Source organism: Leguminivora glycinivorella, chromosome 9 (genome assembly GCF_023078275.1).
Source record: "Leguminivora glycinivorella isolate SPB_JAAS2020 chromosome 9, LegGlyc_1.1, whole genome shotgun sequence".
NCBI lineage: Eukaryota > Metazoa > Arthropoda > Insecta > Lepidoptera > Tortricidae > Leguminivora > Leguminivora glycinivorella.
The window spans coordinates 7,473,817-7,493,008 of record NC_062979.1 but is presented as its reverse complement, the minus strand read 5'-3'; the positions used below and the strand labels follow the sequence as shown (position 1 = coordinate 7,493,008).

Genomic DNA, 19,192 nt, shown 5'->3' with positions numbered 1-19,192 from the left:
AAAATTGTTCATTTATGCATGTATTATGTACTAAACGAAAACAGTTTTTCGTTGTTGAATAAAACAGTAAGAACATCAATATTGTTATGTAAATACATTCATCAAATACCAAAAGCATTTTCCCAGAAAATTACCCAACCAGCTCCCTTTAAATATGCTAAAATTAAATATTTATAACCAACTTCCAACGATCCTGTTCTACGTTCAGAGTCAGACAAATGATCCGAGAAATTTACAATTCCCTAATACCTATTCCGATATTCCCGAGTCCATCTTCAACGGATATTTATCAAGAAATATTACTCCGAAATCCCGAAGAGGAGTCAATCTGGCGAATGCAAAGAAAAGAAATCGAACTAAAAATGTGGAGGCCTCTTGAGAAATACCTAAATGATATCAGGGGCGGCTCATTCATGTTCCATTAACTTCGATACTTAGTAATATAAATGTGAGGGACGATTTTTACAGATCGGCAGGCTGTTATGTTACTTGGGAATTAGGAGGTGTATTTGGGAAATTATCACATACCTTCCGATATAAAGGAATATTACCTTGTGCGGTTTTACTTTGCAGATGTGTTGAAAATGTTAAATTGGATATCTGATTTGCGTAGAAACACCTAAACATATTGGGATTTCTGGGACAATCAGGTTTCTGTTGAAACACAGTGAGGAAGGTTATGTTATGGCAAAAGTTACAAGTTATCGACCGAAGTGAAAAAACCCTTTGCCTACAACATTTTTATCTAGTCATAACAAGTACCTTATTACGTTGCCTTAACTAGTAGATACGTACAGCATTGTGGAAAATGAAGCAAGGAGAAAATGAACGCCACAAAGGGTACTTTAGTAATGGCAAATAAATAATGGAAATGAATTCCGCCCATTGAAGGGTCTTCCGTAAATCGAGAACTAAGTAGAACTTTACAATGTTTGCATTGAACGAAAAATCGTTGTTGAATGTAAAGCAAGCATATTACTAAAATTCAATCAGGATTCTTGTCTTAGACAAACAAGAGAAACAATTTACCAAAAAAAAGAAATGTCCAAAATTCCAAGGCGAAAAACTGAAAATTATACAAAAAAAATAACCGCACAAGGCGTGCAGCTAAAACCTTAAGTTTTCGTAAAATTCTTGCAATATTTCTCACAAACAAACTGGCCGCAGCCGGTGCTAGATAACAAATGACTTCGGGAAATTTGGGTTTCCGACCGGCTTACCAGAACTCGCTTACCGAACTTCCAACTCAGATCACCAACCGACAATGATCCGCGGTAATCAAGGACTGCTTAGAAGGAAAAGATCACAGATAAGTTGGTGGTTGGATAATGTTTGGAAGTGATCAGTATAAAGGGAAAGTACTCATCTATCACGATAATCGACGATTTGACGTTTTTGCAGCGACACCGTAGGCGCTGAAAGTGATAGCGGGGTGATGCCGCGAGTTTATTTTTTAGTATCTCAAAAAACAAATCAGTTCACCTATTTTCAATGAGAGCGTATTCAGTCACTGTGGATTCAGATGATTTAGAAAACAAATTATTTTTAAATGAAGTCCTAAAGTATTCCTTAAAAAACGTGTGAGAAACTTGTATTTCATCCACATACTTAAGTGACGAAGTAATTGGATGCACATTTTGAGTTGTTTCCTCATGTTCGCTGGTAGAATTGACTTTTAAATGATAACTAACGATAAATATTTAATAGCGTTCTCTGGAACTGTAATGTTTGCCAGTTAATGTTTTCCTCGCGTTGGTTGGTATGTAGATAATGTTGTTTTTCCCTCAGGATTCCAATAACACTCATACTTTCTACGCTCGTGGTTCAATTTTGGCAACTATCGCTGACGACGCTGACTCGAGATATTGTGTATTAAGTAATACGAAGGGTCTTTTTCAAAGCCTAACTTTCCTTGTTACCAATGAAACTTGTTACTAATAAAGACAAAGATGCCCTTAATTCACGAACTTTGGAATACTCAGCTGTGCCTTCTTCTAAAACAAATAACTATTAATCAAACAAAATTCAATATCAAAGTCAGAAAAGACAAAAATCTTTTAGGCTTAGATATAAAAGCAAATGTGTGTTTGACATTTAATCTCAGAACAATGCTCTCAGCATCTTGGCGATTATTGTATGAGCGGAGGATCTTACACGCTTATCTCTTCTTTCTTTCTGTGATACAGTGGATTATCGGTATTATAGCCGCTATCCCTAGCTTGCAAACTTTTCTTACTTATTATATTACAACGGATGAAGTAGGTAGGTATGGAAGCTTAGTTATTTTTCTAACAGAACTCGACATACTAGCGGATTACATAGCACGTACTGAAATTAAAGAGCAGGCGAAACGCCAGGAAAATAGGGTGCGTGTGCAGAATGCAATTAAATGCATCTTTCTCTGTCACTCTAACTACACCTTAATTGGAAGAAGGAGTATGATTCCCGTTTTTCCAAACGTTCACTGTTTTCGGGTTGGCCCTACGAAGGGTTCAAAAAACCAGGCGCCTCAGGAAAGAAATGCGTACCGCGCGAATGCGAACATAGTGTGGCTTATGATATGACTTTTTACTGAAAATATAATTTTTAAGGATAACATATTGCAGGTCAGATTCCTTACCGAAAACACTAAGGACTGTTCAATTTACTAAGCGGACACACTAAAACATCTTTAAAATTTTTAATTTAAAAACAATTGATAAACAGTTGACGGTGACGACATTAGAAAAGCTATCAACGTTAATCGCTATTCGCTACATAGTTATTCTTCCATAGTTAATTATATTCCACGATGCAGCGTATTACTTTGAACGATCACAAAGCAATCTTGCACAAATGGTGTACTGGAAAGTGTTCTCCGCAAAAAATCGAAAATATGTACAATTTTTCAAAATCAGCGGTGTTCCAAATCGTTACAAAATTTGAAGAGCATCATAAGCTTGAGGATTTACCGAAATCTAGGCATAGAAGCGGTCCGGCAAATCCTCAAGTCAAGGATAAAGTTAGGCGCTTGTTAAAATCGTAAAATTATCTATCGGTTCACCAAATTGTAAAAAAAGTAGGCATTCGCGTAGGTACTGTTCAAAATATAAAAAAGTAAATAATATAAAGACTTATAAGAAGCAGAAAATGCAGAAGAGAAGTGCAGATAACAAATTGCGATCCAAAAAATGGTGCGGAAAATTGTATAAAATGTTGCTAAAGAATAAATCTCGTTGCATTTTAATGAACGACAAAACGTGCGTCAAATTTGACTGTAGTACATTACCAGGACCCCAGTCCCACAATGACGTCGTATAATGAGAGTATGTGCTAGATGAGGAGAAAACCATAAAAATGGATAAATTCTGGAAAAAAGTACTTACTTGTTTAGCAGGCAATAATATGTTCCTGTTGCTTTAAGAGTGTATCTTATTTTGCTACTGGTACTATTGGTGGCGAAATTTACAGAAAAGAATGCATTCAAATACGATTTTTTGTCATCTATTCCAGCCATTCTCAAAGTGTGCTCCGCGGACCCCTAGGGCTCCGTAAAGCCTCTCTGGGGGCTCCGTGTGAATTTTGGGTACCTGATATGCAACTTCAACTCTCTTCCATAAAACCAAATATTCACCAATTGATAAAAAATAAAAAACAGTTTCATGTAATACCTCACATTAGAATCTAGTGATTAGATTTTACTATCATGATTGCTTATTAAAATAAAGATTGCAATAAAAAAAAATTAAGGGTTCCGTCAGATATTTTACTTTCTAAAAGGGTTCCATGGGAAAATAAGTTTGAGAACCGCTGATCTATTCGATACATTATATTTCTCCTTTGTTTGGGCCTGAATTAGCAAGTGCTCACTATGCTGGTCAGACAGTTGAGCTACTAAAACCAAAAAAACATGGAATTTGTTAAAAAAGAAGCCAATCACCAAATTGTCCAGATCTCTGACCTATCGAGCGGTACTGGACCAATGTTGAGACATACTTACGAAAGAATGTCTGAGAAGATATATTTCTTAATGAATTCAAACGAATATGGACTGCAACTTGCCGAAAAGTAGCAAGAAGTTATGTGCAGGCACTCATGCGTAGTATCGGTATAAAAGTCCGAAATTTTTACCGATGTAGTTAATTAAGTTGTTTTTTCATATTAAATATTATCTATTACGTTTGTTGTCGTTTTAATAACATTCAGCTAAATGAGATGTTATACTATGCAGAAAAAAAAATGCTTTTTTAAGTGTCCGCTTAATAAATTGAACAGTCCTTATTCCATACTTACTCATAAAGTAATACTTCTATGATAACCATTCCTGGATAAAACCAATGATTATTTTTTTCAAATGAATTGTGGCGTTCACTCATAAAAGCTTGTGAAAAAAATCAGTTTTATAAGAATTTCGCTCGTAACGCAAAGGACCATATTGCACTTGAAGCATAAGGGCCCTTCTGGGTTGAAAAGCCACATATTTATTCACAATATAGGCGCCAATAGGCCGAGCCACACGAACATCGAAATTGCGTTGTCGCGTTGTCATCGGAAACAGCAAACTTTAATTTGATGGCAAACTTGAATTACTAGGTGACTAGGGCGAAAGCGGCGTACGAAACTAATTTCACAACCAATTTCAATTTCAGCTTAAATCCGGTGTTGTAATTAAATGTTAAATCAAAATCAATTTTGTTTTAAGCATAGACGTTTGGAAACGATTAGCAAAATTCTTAGAAATTATAGAAAACTCACTCCCCGATAGCAAGAAAATCAATTAGCTCGAGAGCTTTCTTTATTCATAAGAATTAATCAATTATTGTTTACACATTCGCATTAATCATCCAAAGAGGGCGAAAAAGCCTTTTAGAAGATAATTTTAGTATAATTACTTAGGTTTGACTCTGTAGAACATACAACGTAGCGTGCATAGCTGGGCATTAACTCGTTAATCCGTTAATCGTAAATTAACGAAGTTAACATTTCGATTAACGGATTAACTTTTAAGTTAACTTTAAAAAATGTTAACGGATTCGTTAACTTCCGTTAAATTTATCCTAGTCCATTAATCGTTAATCTAGCATGGCAGGCGCCAGCGGCGCAGCGAAAAACACGTTGTGAACGCTACTGAAAAAACCCGATGTCGATCGTTAAAAATACGAAATTATATATAAGCTAGTATTGTTCTCTTTGCTTTGCTTTTTACCCGTGGCGATTGTGTCAGGGCCGCTAATTGGAGTACAATTTATGACCACATTCACTTCAAAACGATATTTGTGAGTGTACACTGGAAAACGTCTCACTTTGTTGATTGCTATAAAGCCACTTCGTCAGTATATTCATATAAATATACAAGTAAATCTCGCCTTAATGGTAACCGACAAAGTGGGACGTTTTAATAAACACACTCACATTTGTTAACATTTCGGGATTTGACCTAGGCATCCCTTTAGGGATGTTTTGAGAGGCTTTGCTGTACTGTACAGTAACATAATACAATATAATGGATTATTGATGCAAGTAAAATTCAATTTTTATTACGTGTTAACGGATTATCGATTAACTTTAACTTCCGTTAAGTTTGTCGAAATGTATCGGATTAACGATTAACGAAGTTAACTTTTTTAGTAACGGATTAACGATTATCGAAGTTAACTATTTGATTAACGGTGCCCAGCTATGGTAGCGTGTGCCATAGCGCGCTGTGCACGTATAATAAAAGAAAGTGACATACAAGATGGAGCCGTGGTAATATACACTGATAGCCAAGCGGCGCTAAAGGCTCTGAAGAGAATATCGGTGACCTCGTCCCTGGTGAAAGAATGTAGGGAAGAGCTCAACTCGATAAGCAAGGATAGAAGTGTAACGGTTGCGTGGGTACCGGGACACCAGGGAGTTACAGGTAATGAGAAAGCGGACGAGTTGGCAAGGGCGGGGGCGGAGACGGAATTCTTGGGTCCGGAACCGGCTCTGCCGATGTCAGCTGACGTCACGAAAGGAGTCATTGAGAAGATAAAAGAGATGGAAGCACAAAGAGACTGGGAAAAAGAGACCAGTTGTAGACAAACGAAGATGATGATAGAAGGTAGAGACCAAAGGAGAACTAGGTATCTTTTGAAACTAGGTAAGAATAGTCTAAGAATGTTGACCGGCATCGTAACGGGACACAACACTCTCAACTGAACGCAGCGATCGACAGCCCGTGTATCCGGCCAGGCGCATGGTAGACATTGGTGTTAAAGTATTTGTCTTTGTATTTCCATAAAGCTTTTTGTATCAAATTTATCACGATGACTGATTTTATTTCTGGGTCTTTTTTGCAATTAGTGACTAAGTTTCTTCAATTAATGTACGCAAAAACCTGATTTTATGAGGTAATTGACATTTCTCAAAACGGCATAGGTATATGACTTTATTTTTAAATGCTAATGTACTCCTGTATATGGGATAGATATACATATATGCCGCCAATGATGTTCCATCTAACATTCCTTTCTGGACGTGTGCGGAATTAACTACATATAAGAATCTGCAGAGACTTAAATCCAAATCGGCCATAGAGGGTAAGTCGGAAACTTTAGCACTTAAGACAATACAGGAGGGGTCAATTCTCCATACAAACGCTCTCGACTATTTCCTTCCTGGTTTTTGAAGATTGAGCAATGACTTTTTCAACTCAGATTATTATTATTTTTATCTGTGTCGGACCATTATGTTTTTTTTTTAATTCTTATTTTTAAAGATTCTTATTTTCCAATACATTGATTATGGCGCAAATAAAGGTGTGGCATTTAAAATTGGTAACAATTAGCCAAAAAAACTAAACGGTCCGGCGGATAGATTATTTCATTGATATTCAGATTCTCAAATTTCGTCACGATTGATTAAATTTTGATGGAGGAACAGTCGAGAGCGGAACCTCGATTTAAAGATTTTTTCGCAATATCTTTTATTAACTGAGTTGTTCTGAATGGATTTTTTTTCTATAAGTCTAGTTAATAACACCAATATATTTAACTAAAATTCCAAAATCGAAAGGGGCTCCTTTCCATTTTACTCGTAGCATTTTTTCTCTTGTAGTTTTTCTCGTTCTAGATATATGAGGCTGTTTTTGGATATAAAAGACAACTCAGTATCAGACATTTCAATGTTCGAGGTTCAAGTTCCGGATCGTTTATAAAAATGTTTTATTTTTCCAAAAAAAAACAGACATTAAGAAAAAGAGAGAGAATTAAATTAAGGAACAACAATCCGTTCAAAAAAGTTATTAGAATATCGTATTCCGCAACTTTCTCATTTTCATTTATACATGAACCTATAGGTCCAACAGCACGACCAAAATGTATAGACTTCAATGAATCTGTTTTGGGCGACAGCAGTGGCCGCGTGTGTCCAGTCCGCACCTTACACTCGTAAAGTGTACTAGTATACTATTCCAACAATATCCTGCTTTGTAGAAGAAAGTAACTACAAACAGAGATATCAATGATAGTATCATAAGCGACTCAGTGCATGCCATACGAATAAATAAATAACTACAAACAGAAAACTCGGCGAGCAGGTTCTCGGCACTCAATGAATTGAGACATTTTGAAACACAACACTCCAATCAATAAAGTTATTCAGACTATCGCTTTCCGCAACTTTCTCTTTTTCATGTAGGTAGTTCTAGTTTTAGCAATATGAGTAAAAATCAGACAACATCAACAAAACTATGATAAACGCTGAACGTACAAGGGGGGGTAAATCGAAAGCTTGTGAACAAGGTGATTAGAGACAAGACGCCAATCTTATACTATTCGTAGCACATCGTAGTTTTCGCATTTTATTTCTCTCATTCGGTCTTTCCTGCTTGAATCCGAGACCGTTGTGTTTCGTTCGCCGTGTAAGCTTTAACTATTGGCATCTTGTCTACGCAGCCTGCTCTATTATCCCTCGTATTATCTTTTATGGGGCATTCCGGAGCATCGTATAATAATGAATATCTTTATTATACGTATTATAAGTAATCCCTTTGAGCCGACCAATCGAAGGGTGTAATGAGTTGTGCTTTTGGTGTCGACATATGATTGAATTAATCTTCATTTCGATTGTTATGTGATATGGATAATTAAGTCAAAAAGTATAGATACAATACCTACGAGTAAAACCACGTTTAGATTAGACAACTGCAGGTAGTCCTAGGATTGCTATAGTCGCCATCAGAGCGCGCAAGGCGCTCAGAAATATCTAAATAACAAAGCGTAAAAGTGTATGTTCCGATATTTGTGACCACTTCGCCCCCTCTGATAAATCAGAAACTATAGCTAGCAGCATAAAAGTGGGAGTGGGAGCATAGTGCAGTAGGTATGCACGGAAGAGTCTCGGCAGTATACAAGCCTCAAGATGACTAGCCCGTCTTTTTCTCACTGTATTAATAAATAAGGCGAAAGCAGGAATTGCAAAGCAGACTAGCGGATCCGCCGGACCAGATTGCAAAATTTGCTACCCGTAGGCGCAAATTCCAATGCGATCGGCTAACATAGGTAGGAAGAGAAGCGGACATATAGGTCAGCACTACAGGTACTTTTCTCTTAAAATACAAATAAAAATTTAACCTCCGTTTTCGGTTTCGGCAAAAATCATGATTCAGTCGAACACTAATGAGATAACCTAACCACAAAATTAAAATTTTGAAATAAAAACCCCGACAGTGGACCGTTTTTCATGAAACATGGCTAAGAACACCCCCAACTAACTCAGCTTTCATACAAAAAAAAACTAAATCTAAATCGGTTCGTCCGTTCGGGAGCACGTCAAACATAACACCCCGTCGTTTTTGAGTCGGGGGTTAAAAACCAATACATTGTATTAAACAACTCTTCTCTGTCAGCACATATTACCAATTTTAATTTTCGCGGTAGGCTCCCATAATGCTAGAATAACTGTTTTATGGTAGAAGGAATATTACATTTTATCTTTGTTTTGTATCAAGAAATCCTCAGTCGGGTCAGATTTAAAATTTATGCAGCAGAAATAACAGAAACCGAATAAGAGAAGAAAAACTTCCAACAGAGAAACAAACTTAAAGTTTCAACAGGTTCTATTTTTAAAGAGAATACGCGAGTGGAGTGGAGTTATGTTTAGTAAAATTGCTAATTAATGAAAATGTTTGCTACAATTGCAATGTTATTATTATTTTCAACAAGCCTTCTAACTACTAATCATTCTGGAAAAATTTAAAGTTGATCTTTATCCACAACAAGCTTGGCAAAGTGTGTTGATTGTTGGTGTGAATGATGATTGTCCCATGTTAAATTGCCTAGTCGTAATAAGTACCGAGTAACCGAACTACGGATATAATATTTTGATTTGATTTGCCATTAGGATTTCATTTATAATTATTTGGGTTTGAGTACGGTAGCTAACTAGCTAAGGGCCAGTTGCATCAACCACATTTGACAGACACATCATCGTCACGCAGCAGACGTCTATGAAACTTCCCATATAACAAAATTTAACGAACGCTTTAACGGTGACAGGCAGTTTGGTGCAACCGGCCCTAAACCCTTAAATATAACCTTCGCAACAAGTTAATTCTTTCAATATTTCGCTTGTTCGAATCAATAACTATACGTATAGGACAAGGAAGAATTCTGCCTCCTTTTAAAACAAATAACTATTGATATTCAGCATTTTGATAGAACGATGGCATAAATATCTATTGTTAGTCAGTTTGGTGAGTGTTTAAAAAACCAATCACAGGGATGCCGGAATATATCACGAAAACTGAATTTCTAGTTTCTATACGACGCACAGCGACGTACATGAAATTTTGAATATCGAACGTGAATTCCTCAATTTCAGCGGAATACTGGTTTTAAGGGCTTTTACCGTCAATACTACAGTAGCTGGGTTAAAATAAGAGATGCACAAAGAGATGGGTAGTGAGTAAATACTCAAGAGTAAATATCGAGTAAATACTCAGTATTTACTCAAAATACCCGTATTTACTCGTTTTTACTCAAATTGGTGGGTATAAACTATTTAGCGTGCTGAAATGGAAATACAAATTAGAAATATTGGTGTATTTTGTTATCGGCTACTAAGTTAAGTAATCAAATTTATATGAATTTTATTTTAAAGACGTGCTCTCCATACATGTAACTATTTTTCACAAAAATAAAATTCAGAAATTACCAGTGTATTATACATCATCTGATAGGTCTTTAAAAACTAATTGAATGTTTCTAAAAAAGTTTTTTAATAATATGAACAGTTTTGGAATAAAACGATAATTAAGGCCGAAATAATGTTTATACCTTTATAACTTTCGAATTCGTTGTTGGAAAAATATCCAGAAACCGTCAAATTATTGCCCATATTATACAAAACACAAAACTAGTACTTTAAACGTCATCAGCTGAGCCATTTTTGAGTTTTCTTTAGAAAACCCTTAATAAAAGGTCGTAAGTGCCACATTAACAATCACTTCCGAACGTCATGCCGTTATCTAGAACATCAATTTAATTTAAGTCTCATACTTTTACTGTAAATACCTGCTTTTTTAAAACAAAACTGCTAACTAAACATTATCACTATTTTTTCTCACAATGTTGACCTCTTTTTCGACAAACTAAGACTCCCATAAGCTTCTAATAATATAAATCTCATTTAAACATGTCCACACAGTTAAAATAAACACGACTAAATACTTAAATCTCATTTTTTAAATTATTTTTAGGTAACAGTTTCTACTCACCCAAATGAGTAAATACGAGTATTTACTCGGTGCTTTGAGTAAATTACGGGTAAATACTCAGTATTTACTCACCCCTACCCATCTCTGCACAACACTTAGTCACTTACGAGTGCATATGTTACGAGTAGAGCAACAGAGAAATAGACTAAGGGCCAGTTGCATCAACCACAGTTAACAGATACGTACCTACATCAACATCACGCAGCAAATCTGAAAATTCACATTAAAAAAAAATTGCGAACGCTAAATTTGGTTTGTTGCAAGCGACCCTAAATACGAGTGTGATTCGATTCGATAAATGAATAAAGATAAAAATCTATGATCCCCAAAAGATATTACGCGATCCCAACGGCATCCATGAATTGCTTAAAAGTCGAGGCGTCACAAAGCTATATTATTGTAAGTTTGCAACTGGGGGCGGCCTACTTAGCCAAACTTCGTAGCCGTTCAGCCGACTAAAATACCCATTTTGGAAGTTAGGTGGCCGTGGCCGCGGGATTATATTCCCGGGATTTTTTTCTCTATTTTGTAACGCCTGGCCGGAAACAGGCGAGCTGTCGATCACATGAAGCAGCATGAAGCGTTCATCAGTGATTTTGTAACCAAAGTATAACATAATTTATTTATACGCTGCGCTGTAATTATCACAAGACTACATTACCTATTGTAAGTTTGAAACTCAGGCGGGTTTCCTACTCTTAGCACAACTTTGTAGCCGTCTAAAATACCCATTTCGGGGAAATGGCCAAGGGAATATGTTCGAAGTTCTGAGAATATTAAGACGCTACAGGAGCGAAAATGCTAAAATGGAAAGGAGCCCCCCTTTCAATTGAGAATTTTAGTTAAATATACTAAAAAAATTGTCCATTAAGAACAACTCAGTTAAAAGATATTGCGAAAAATTTTTTAAAATCGAGGTTCCGCTCTCGACTGTTTCCTCCTTCAAAACTTAATCAATCGGAACGAAATTTGAAAATCTGAATAACAATGAAGTAATCTGTGTCGGACCATTTAGTTTTTTGGCTAATTGTTACTTGTTACCAATCTTTTTTTGCGCCATAATGTAAAAGGCCGTTTTTGGAAATTTTTGATGGGATCTAGCGTATTTAAAAATAAGAATATCAAAAATGAAAATGAAATGAAAATGAAAATGAAAAAATCAAAACGGTCCGACACAGATAAAAATAATAATAATGTGTGTTGAAAAAATCATTGCTCTATCTTCAAAAACCAGGGAGGAAATAGTCGAGAGCGTTTGTATGGAGAATTGACCCCTCCTGTATCGTCTTAAACCGCTTTTGTGGCGATAAAGGTTAAAATTGAAACTATTGTCACATCGTGAATCGTGAGTCATAATTACAATGAATTTTAAGATGAACTTGTCAAGTTTTATTAGTCATTTGCACGACATGTTTCTGTCATGTTGTTCAGGTTATTCTAGAACAATTTTGGACCACTATTAAGAATGCTGGACTGTCCTGTGATATATTACCCTTATAACTTATAACTAATCCTTTTTTTCACCTTTTCGCTGTATATGTATATGCAATGATCATTATTTACGATTGCACGCATGATTGCATCCTTATTTTTTCATCTTTCTTAAGCTTAAACGGTGAAAATCATCTTCACGGTCAACGGCTACAATACCTAAAGGTCTGAAAGAAAAATTGCACAGGGAAATACACCGGGCAAATATCGCGGCACACCACGTCACTATTCTCACTAAAAGGGACCGCAAGTCCGGCGGAGTACTTGCGACTTTCGAAACTGCGGCTGCCCCTGAATGCCTGAATGCAAGAAATCCCGGGCAAATCCCGCGGCACACCACGTCACTATTCTCACTAACAGGGACCGCAAGTCCGGCGGAGTACTTGCGACTTTCGAAACTGCGGCTGCCCCTGAATGCAAGAAATCCCGGGCAAATCCCGCGGCACACCACGTCACTATTCTCACTAACAGGGGCCGCAAGTCCGGCGGAGTACGTGCGACTTTCGGCACTGCGGCTATCTAAACCTATCAAGTTTGCGGAACACGGGCCATTCTCGTCCCCAGTGGCAGTTGCGGCTATTATTAGCTTTAGGGACACTAACGGTATCCGATTTATTGCAACTACTTCGGTTGTTCGACTGTCTATTCTGCAAAGTACCTTGTTACAAAGGATATTAGAAATAAGTGTAAGAACCTTCAATTTATATTAACCACTATACAATATGTTTTTCTTAATAAGTAACTACATAGCATAGTACAGATGTAGTGCGAAAAGCTTTTCCTTCGTATTTTTATGGAAACGTTCGTTTTTGTAACGCTAGTTCAATGTCAGCACGTCTTGTACTGAGACTGACTGAAATAGCATGAGACGTTCGTACATTTCCGTAAAAATACGAAGAAAAATCTTTTACCACCACATCTGTAGAGGACGTAGAGGTACACTTACCTATGATATGGTTTTTACGCGCTACTCGTATTCGTATTATGCTAACATGTGTACTTTGCTATTATACTCGATTATTTAATTTGTCTATTTTCGTAATAGACCCAGAGCCCAGGCCCGCCAGACCTTCCTCAAATTCTCAAGGATGGAACTTTGGGACAATGTAGAGTTCATATCGGCGGTTAATGTGTGCACATTTTCTAGTTCGGCCCATCGGCCAATTTTTTGCTATCAAGGTGAAAAAAAAAGTGCTTACTTTCCTTAAATTCTCAAGGCTGATTTTTATATATGTATTAGAGGACGTTGTTAGAAATTGGTTATCATCAATGCCAGACCGTTTCCGCCAGCCATAACTTTTACCAGACGCGACAAAGTTGGCAAAAAACTACTCTAACTTACCTCATTTTCTCAAGCCTGATTTTGATATATGATACGCAGGGACCTGTAACTAGACCGTTTGTAAGCAGCCAGACCAATCGGATGGACCCAACCATCCGCCAGACCGACTTAAAGTTTCGATATGAGCATTAGTAGAATTGAAATATTCCGGGTCTATAAAAGCTAAAAACTTGAATTTTCTACATTAAGCTACGTGTATATTGTATACTTGACGTAATAAGCGACTTTCAAAAATTTTACTTCTAAGGAAATAAAAAAATGAAAGTTTATATGTGGTGCAAGATTAATTTTAAGCTATGAATTTTATTTACACTGCGTAAGTACATGTGTATTTTATTATAAATATTGGTTGGGTCCATCCGATTGGTCTGGCTGCTTACAAACGGTCTGGTTACGGGTCCCTGCGTATCATATACCAAAATCAGGCTTGAGAAAATGAGGTAAGTTAGAGTCGTTTTTTGCCAACTTTGTCGCGTCTGGTAAAAGTTATATTTATAATAAAATACACATGTACTTACGCAGTGTAAATAAAATTCATAGCTTAAAATTAATCTTGCACCACATATAAACTTTCATTTTTTTATTTCCTTAGAAGTACATTTTTTGAAAGTCGCTTATTACGTCAAGTATACAATATGTCTCTTCTCAGTCGTTCCCTCATGGCTGAGGATCGTGACCAACAGTGATTTCTCTCCACTTGACGCGGTCTAGGGCCATATGGACTGCCATCTGCATGGAACCACAAGCTTTCTTCACGGTCTCAGCCCACCTTAGCGGTATTCCACCCCTGGAGCGTCGGCCTTCGACTTTGCCGAGGATAATGTTCCTTTCGAGAGTGTGCTGTTTAGAACGCATGATATGCCCGAAGAACCTGAGTATTCTCTCCACAATATGCACACGATGCAATATGTACACGTAGCTTAATGTAGAAAATTCAAGTTTTTAGCTTTTATAGACCCGGAATATTTCAATTCTACTAATGCTCATATCGAAACTTTAAATCGGTCTGGCGGATGGTTGGGTCCATCCGATTGGTCTGGCTGCTTACAAACGGTCTAGTTATAGGTCCCTGCGTATCATATATCAAAATCAGGCTTGAGAAAATGAGGTAAGTTAGAGTCGTTTTTTGCCAACTTTGTCGCGTCTGGTAAAAGTTATGGCCGGCGGAAACGGTCTGGCACTGATGATAACCAATTTCTAACAACGTGCTCTAACACATATATAAAAATCAGCCTTGAGAATTTAAGGCAAGTAAGCACTTTTTTTTCTCCTTCATCACTTGATAGCAAAAAATTGGCCGATGGGCCGAACTAGAAAATATGCACACATTAAACGCCGATGTGAACTCTACATTGTCCCAAAGTTTCATCCTTGAGAATTTGAGGAAGGTCTGGCGGGCCTGGGCTCTTGATCTATAAGATAATGTTAGTACGAGGGATAAGGTATTTTTCAGCAGTTCCCTGGGAATCTGTCGAATCCTACGACGTTTTCCTTTTTGACGCACCGTAATTTATTTAATCCGCACATTAATAAAACGTTGGCAATAATCGTCAGTGCGCGTCGAGCCTAAACGGGCAACAATATTTTTGACAACGAGAAGCGATACAAATCCTCAGCGAATTGTGTTGTGGATTGTTTCAGTGTATTTTCAAACAAAATTGCCTGAAATGTGAAATTTATGCCCGCGGCCAGATTTGCGGTCCTATTTATGATTACGACTGAGTAGCGGTAATATTTAATGAAAACGGGAAACCGTTTAATAAAGGTAGCTCACTGCAAACCTGTTTAACTTTCGCTTTGTGTCATTCACGAAGACGCGTGCGTCCTATTGGCGTCCCATTAAAGGTAGATTTGTCAAATTTGCGCGTTATCTAAGACGCAACAGGATGGGTCAATTTTCCATACAAACGCTCTCCACTATTTCCTCCCTGGTTTTTGAAGCTAGAGCAATGATTTATTCAACACAGATTTTTATTGGTTTTATCTGTGACCGTTTTTATTTTTATGATATTTTGATTTCAAAGACGCCAGAGCCCATCAAAAATTTCCAAAAACGGCCTTTTTCATTATGGCGCAAAAAAAGGTGTGACATTCAAAATTGGTAACAATTAGCCAAAAAAACTAAACGGCTCGACACAGATTATTTCATTGTTATTCAGATTGTCAAATTTCGTTCCGACTGATCTAAGTTTTGGAGGAGGAAACAGTCGAGAGCAGTATATTTAACATTTTTTCGCAATACCATTTAACATTTTTACGACCGGTCTGGCGCAGTCGGTAGTGACTCTGCCTGCTGCGCCGCGGTCCCGGGTTCGAATCCCGGTAAGGGCATTTATTTGTGTGATGAGCACAGATATTTGTTCCTGAGTCATGGATGTTTTCTATGTATATAAGTATTTATATATTATATATATCTTTGTCTGAGTACCCACAACACAAGCCTTCTTGAGCACCGTGGGCCTCAGTCAATCTGTGTAAGAATGTCCTATAATATTTATTATTTATTTTTATTATTATTTATTAATATCTTTTAACTGATTTGTTCATAATGGACCATTATTTTTCGATAAATACATACACACATACATACATACAATCACGCCTGTTTCCCAGAGGGGTAGGCAGAAATCACGGATTTCCATTTACTACGATCCTGACAAATCACTTTTCGATAAATCTAGTTAATAAAACGAGTATAACTTAAATTCCCAAATTTAAAGGGGAGCTCCTTTCCATTTTAGCATTTTCGCTGCTGTTGCGTCTACTAGGCTCGTCGAATCTTCGATTTCACTACGATTCGATTTTTCGATTTACTATGGCACTGCATCCATTGGCGTCATAGTAAAGGTATAGAAGGCGAATTTTTGTGATTTGATTGGGCCGGTTTGTTTGAGTGGACGCTAGCCTTTATGATAATTGACTATCTATATCAGCAAGTAAGAGACACCACGCCATCATTTTAGGATGTTGATGGGAAATAGGTATTGATGTTTTAATGTTCGCTCCGATTTATCCAGGACAAAATAAAATCAGAAAAATTGGTTTCGAAAAGAACTCGTTTTCGGGTTGTTTCGGTCAGACATTATTAAAATTAGCCTATGTCACATGGGACGTAAATCTTCCCACTGCTCATCATCATCACATTGAAGTAACAACCAATGAAGTTCTAACCTGAAAATGATAAAATTTATCAACTAAACTCACCAAATGCTCTGGCATGTTCCAATCCTCGTAACTCCTAGCTGCCAACGGGAACACCTTCTCGTTAATAATCTCCAACATAGTCATAGTTATCTTCTGTATACTCGAAAAGTATCTCTCGTACACCCATCTCTGCTGCCAATACAACTCCCCACGCCTCTCTTGACTCACTGCGTGCACTATCTTCAAAACATTCTTCAAATTCTCTTCAGGTACAAATATTGCTATTTTATTCCAATCCACATGCGAATTAAAAGGCATCACTATCGAATCTGCCACTATTATAGGAATACACTGAGATGCTATCATATCCATTAACATAGCTTGTGATAATCTTGCACTCCGTATGACTAAACAAAACATCCCGTTTTTTAATACTTCCGGGTAGTTGAATATCCTACCCGTTACATACTCACAGCGCTTACTGTGATCCGCACTTTTACACCTATCTAAAAGTATGAGATCGTTCGATGACGATGCTATATTCTGTAATATAGATAAGTAATCTCTTGGGATGTTTAGTTGTGTGGATAATATTAAGGATTTCTTGTCATCTGGTTGTGTGCCGTCTATGTGAGCAGCTAGAGGGCTGTAGACGGGGATGGCCACATCGAAGCCATACCGGAAGGACCAGGTGTCAAACCCGGCCCCTGCTATGATGGCCTTGCCAGTTTTGAGATCGAGGACAGTCTCATAGTTGGGTGCTGATCCGGGCAGCATGTTAAATATAAGGTGGTTTTCTCCATTGTTCCAGCTGTAAGAAAAAGAATATTAAGTATCTCTTGAAACTATATTACGTAACATATTGATTTATAATATTTTATAGACTGATTTATAATTATTTATTATTACAATTTTTAGTATGGCTAACATTTAATTAAATCTTTCCAGTACATAGGTATATGCCAAATGTAGAGAATAAAAAGCAAATTTATATTAATGCATCATTACATTCACAATAGAATATAACTCAGTTTTTTAACTCTCAGTTCATAATAGAAATTGAAGCTTCTTTGATTTTGTGTCTGGGTCCATACTAAAAAAAGTACACCTACTACATTAAATAATCAGTATTTAAAAACCCATTTAGATAACATAAGTAAGAGTGACTCAAAATTACACTTTCTATACTCAATAATTACTACGACTGTATATTGTATAATTACTAGAATGTTTGTAAACTTGACCTATGTTATACATACAACAATGTATGTTTGAGGAAATTCAATCTTAATGTATAGGCAATAGAGTTACACTTTTTTTCAGAAGTCAATAGAGTAAAAGATTTTCGTTACATGAAAATAGACTGTACAGTTGCAAAAGTAGTTATTATTAACGAAAAAAAATTAAACTTATAAAGTATACCTTAAATTAAATATCTGTATTCTAATTTGTTACTGTACTTGTACCTATTTTTCTTTATCTAGGTATATGTAAAAGGTTTGATTAATGGAAAAAATCAATTAAATTAAATGTCCGCGCCGTCGCTCCATACAACATATTACCTCTTAACTTAGAATAATCTGTATGTGAAAGCTTTGATTAATGGAAAAAATCAATTAAATTATTTATACTAAAAACTTATGCTACTCTCTTCATTAACTAATAAATGAAACAGTGGCATTGATTATTTAATAACAGACTGCTATTTACTATTAATAAAATTATAGAACATTTATTAAATATTAAACCATTGTCTACTTACTGTGAAAGACTGTAGAAAGCCTGTGACACATGTTTGCTTAAAAAACTACGTTGATTTAGAGTGTCTATACTAGGTATTAGCAAGCACGCCTCCTCAGGATTCGCTGTATAATATTTACTATGCCTTATAGTATCTAAAATTACGTAAAATTCTCTAGAAAATTTTGATATAGGACCCTCTGGCGTGTGGAAGTCCGTTCTCGGGTATATGTATATTGTTATCTTATTGTGGCCGCCTCTGCCGCACCGGTACACGTTAAAGCACTCCCAGTATGTGCAGTTTGCATCCCTGGGCTGCGCTGTAGCTGCATCTTGCCCCAACTTCACCACAACACTGCGGTCCAAATTCACTGCTTCGTGCACAACTGTCCGCGGCGAACTACTCGACAGAGCATTAAACAACACAGTAATCGCTAAAGTCACCAATATAAACAACAGCAACCCAACGAAAAACCTATGATACAATATTTTTCTATACGATATATACTTCGAGTGTTTCCCCGTTTTTAATAGCGAATCCGCAGCCATTTGTGAACGCCGCGATCGAAGTAATCTTCATAATTTACTTATATCACCCATTATACAGGCAAGATTGATTAAATTCTCATTCATAAAAGTAGCAAATTTGTAAATGCTGCACCACTTTCGGTGGTCTGAAATTGTGATTTGATTTGACAACTGGCCTGTCAAATAGGGGCAGTGGTGGTATGAGGGAGGGGTACGACGATGCGGGG

At 36.7% G+C, this 19,192-nt stretch overlaps 1 protein-coding gene across 1 annotated transcript in view; it reads right to left on the bottom strand.

Annotated features, from left to right (window-relative positions):
• LOC125229496 (exostosin-2) overlaps nucleotides 1-19,080 on the bottom strand; it is a 93,675-nt gene extending 74,595 nt beyond the window's left edge. The window contains exons 1-2 of the mRNA XM_048134345.1: nucleotides 18,460-19,080; nucleotides 16,758-17,508 (exon numbers count right to left, since the gene is read on the bottom strand). Coding sequence (XP_047990302.1) covers nucleotides 16,758-17,508; nucleotides 18,460-18,986 — 1,278 coding nt within the window. The 5' untranslated portion in view covers nucleotides 18,987-19,080. The remainder of the gene's footprint in view (nucleotides 1-16,757; nucleotides 17,509-18,459) is intronic.
• Between the last annotated feature and the right edge of the window lie 112 nt (nucleotides 19,081-19,192).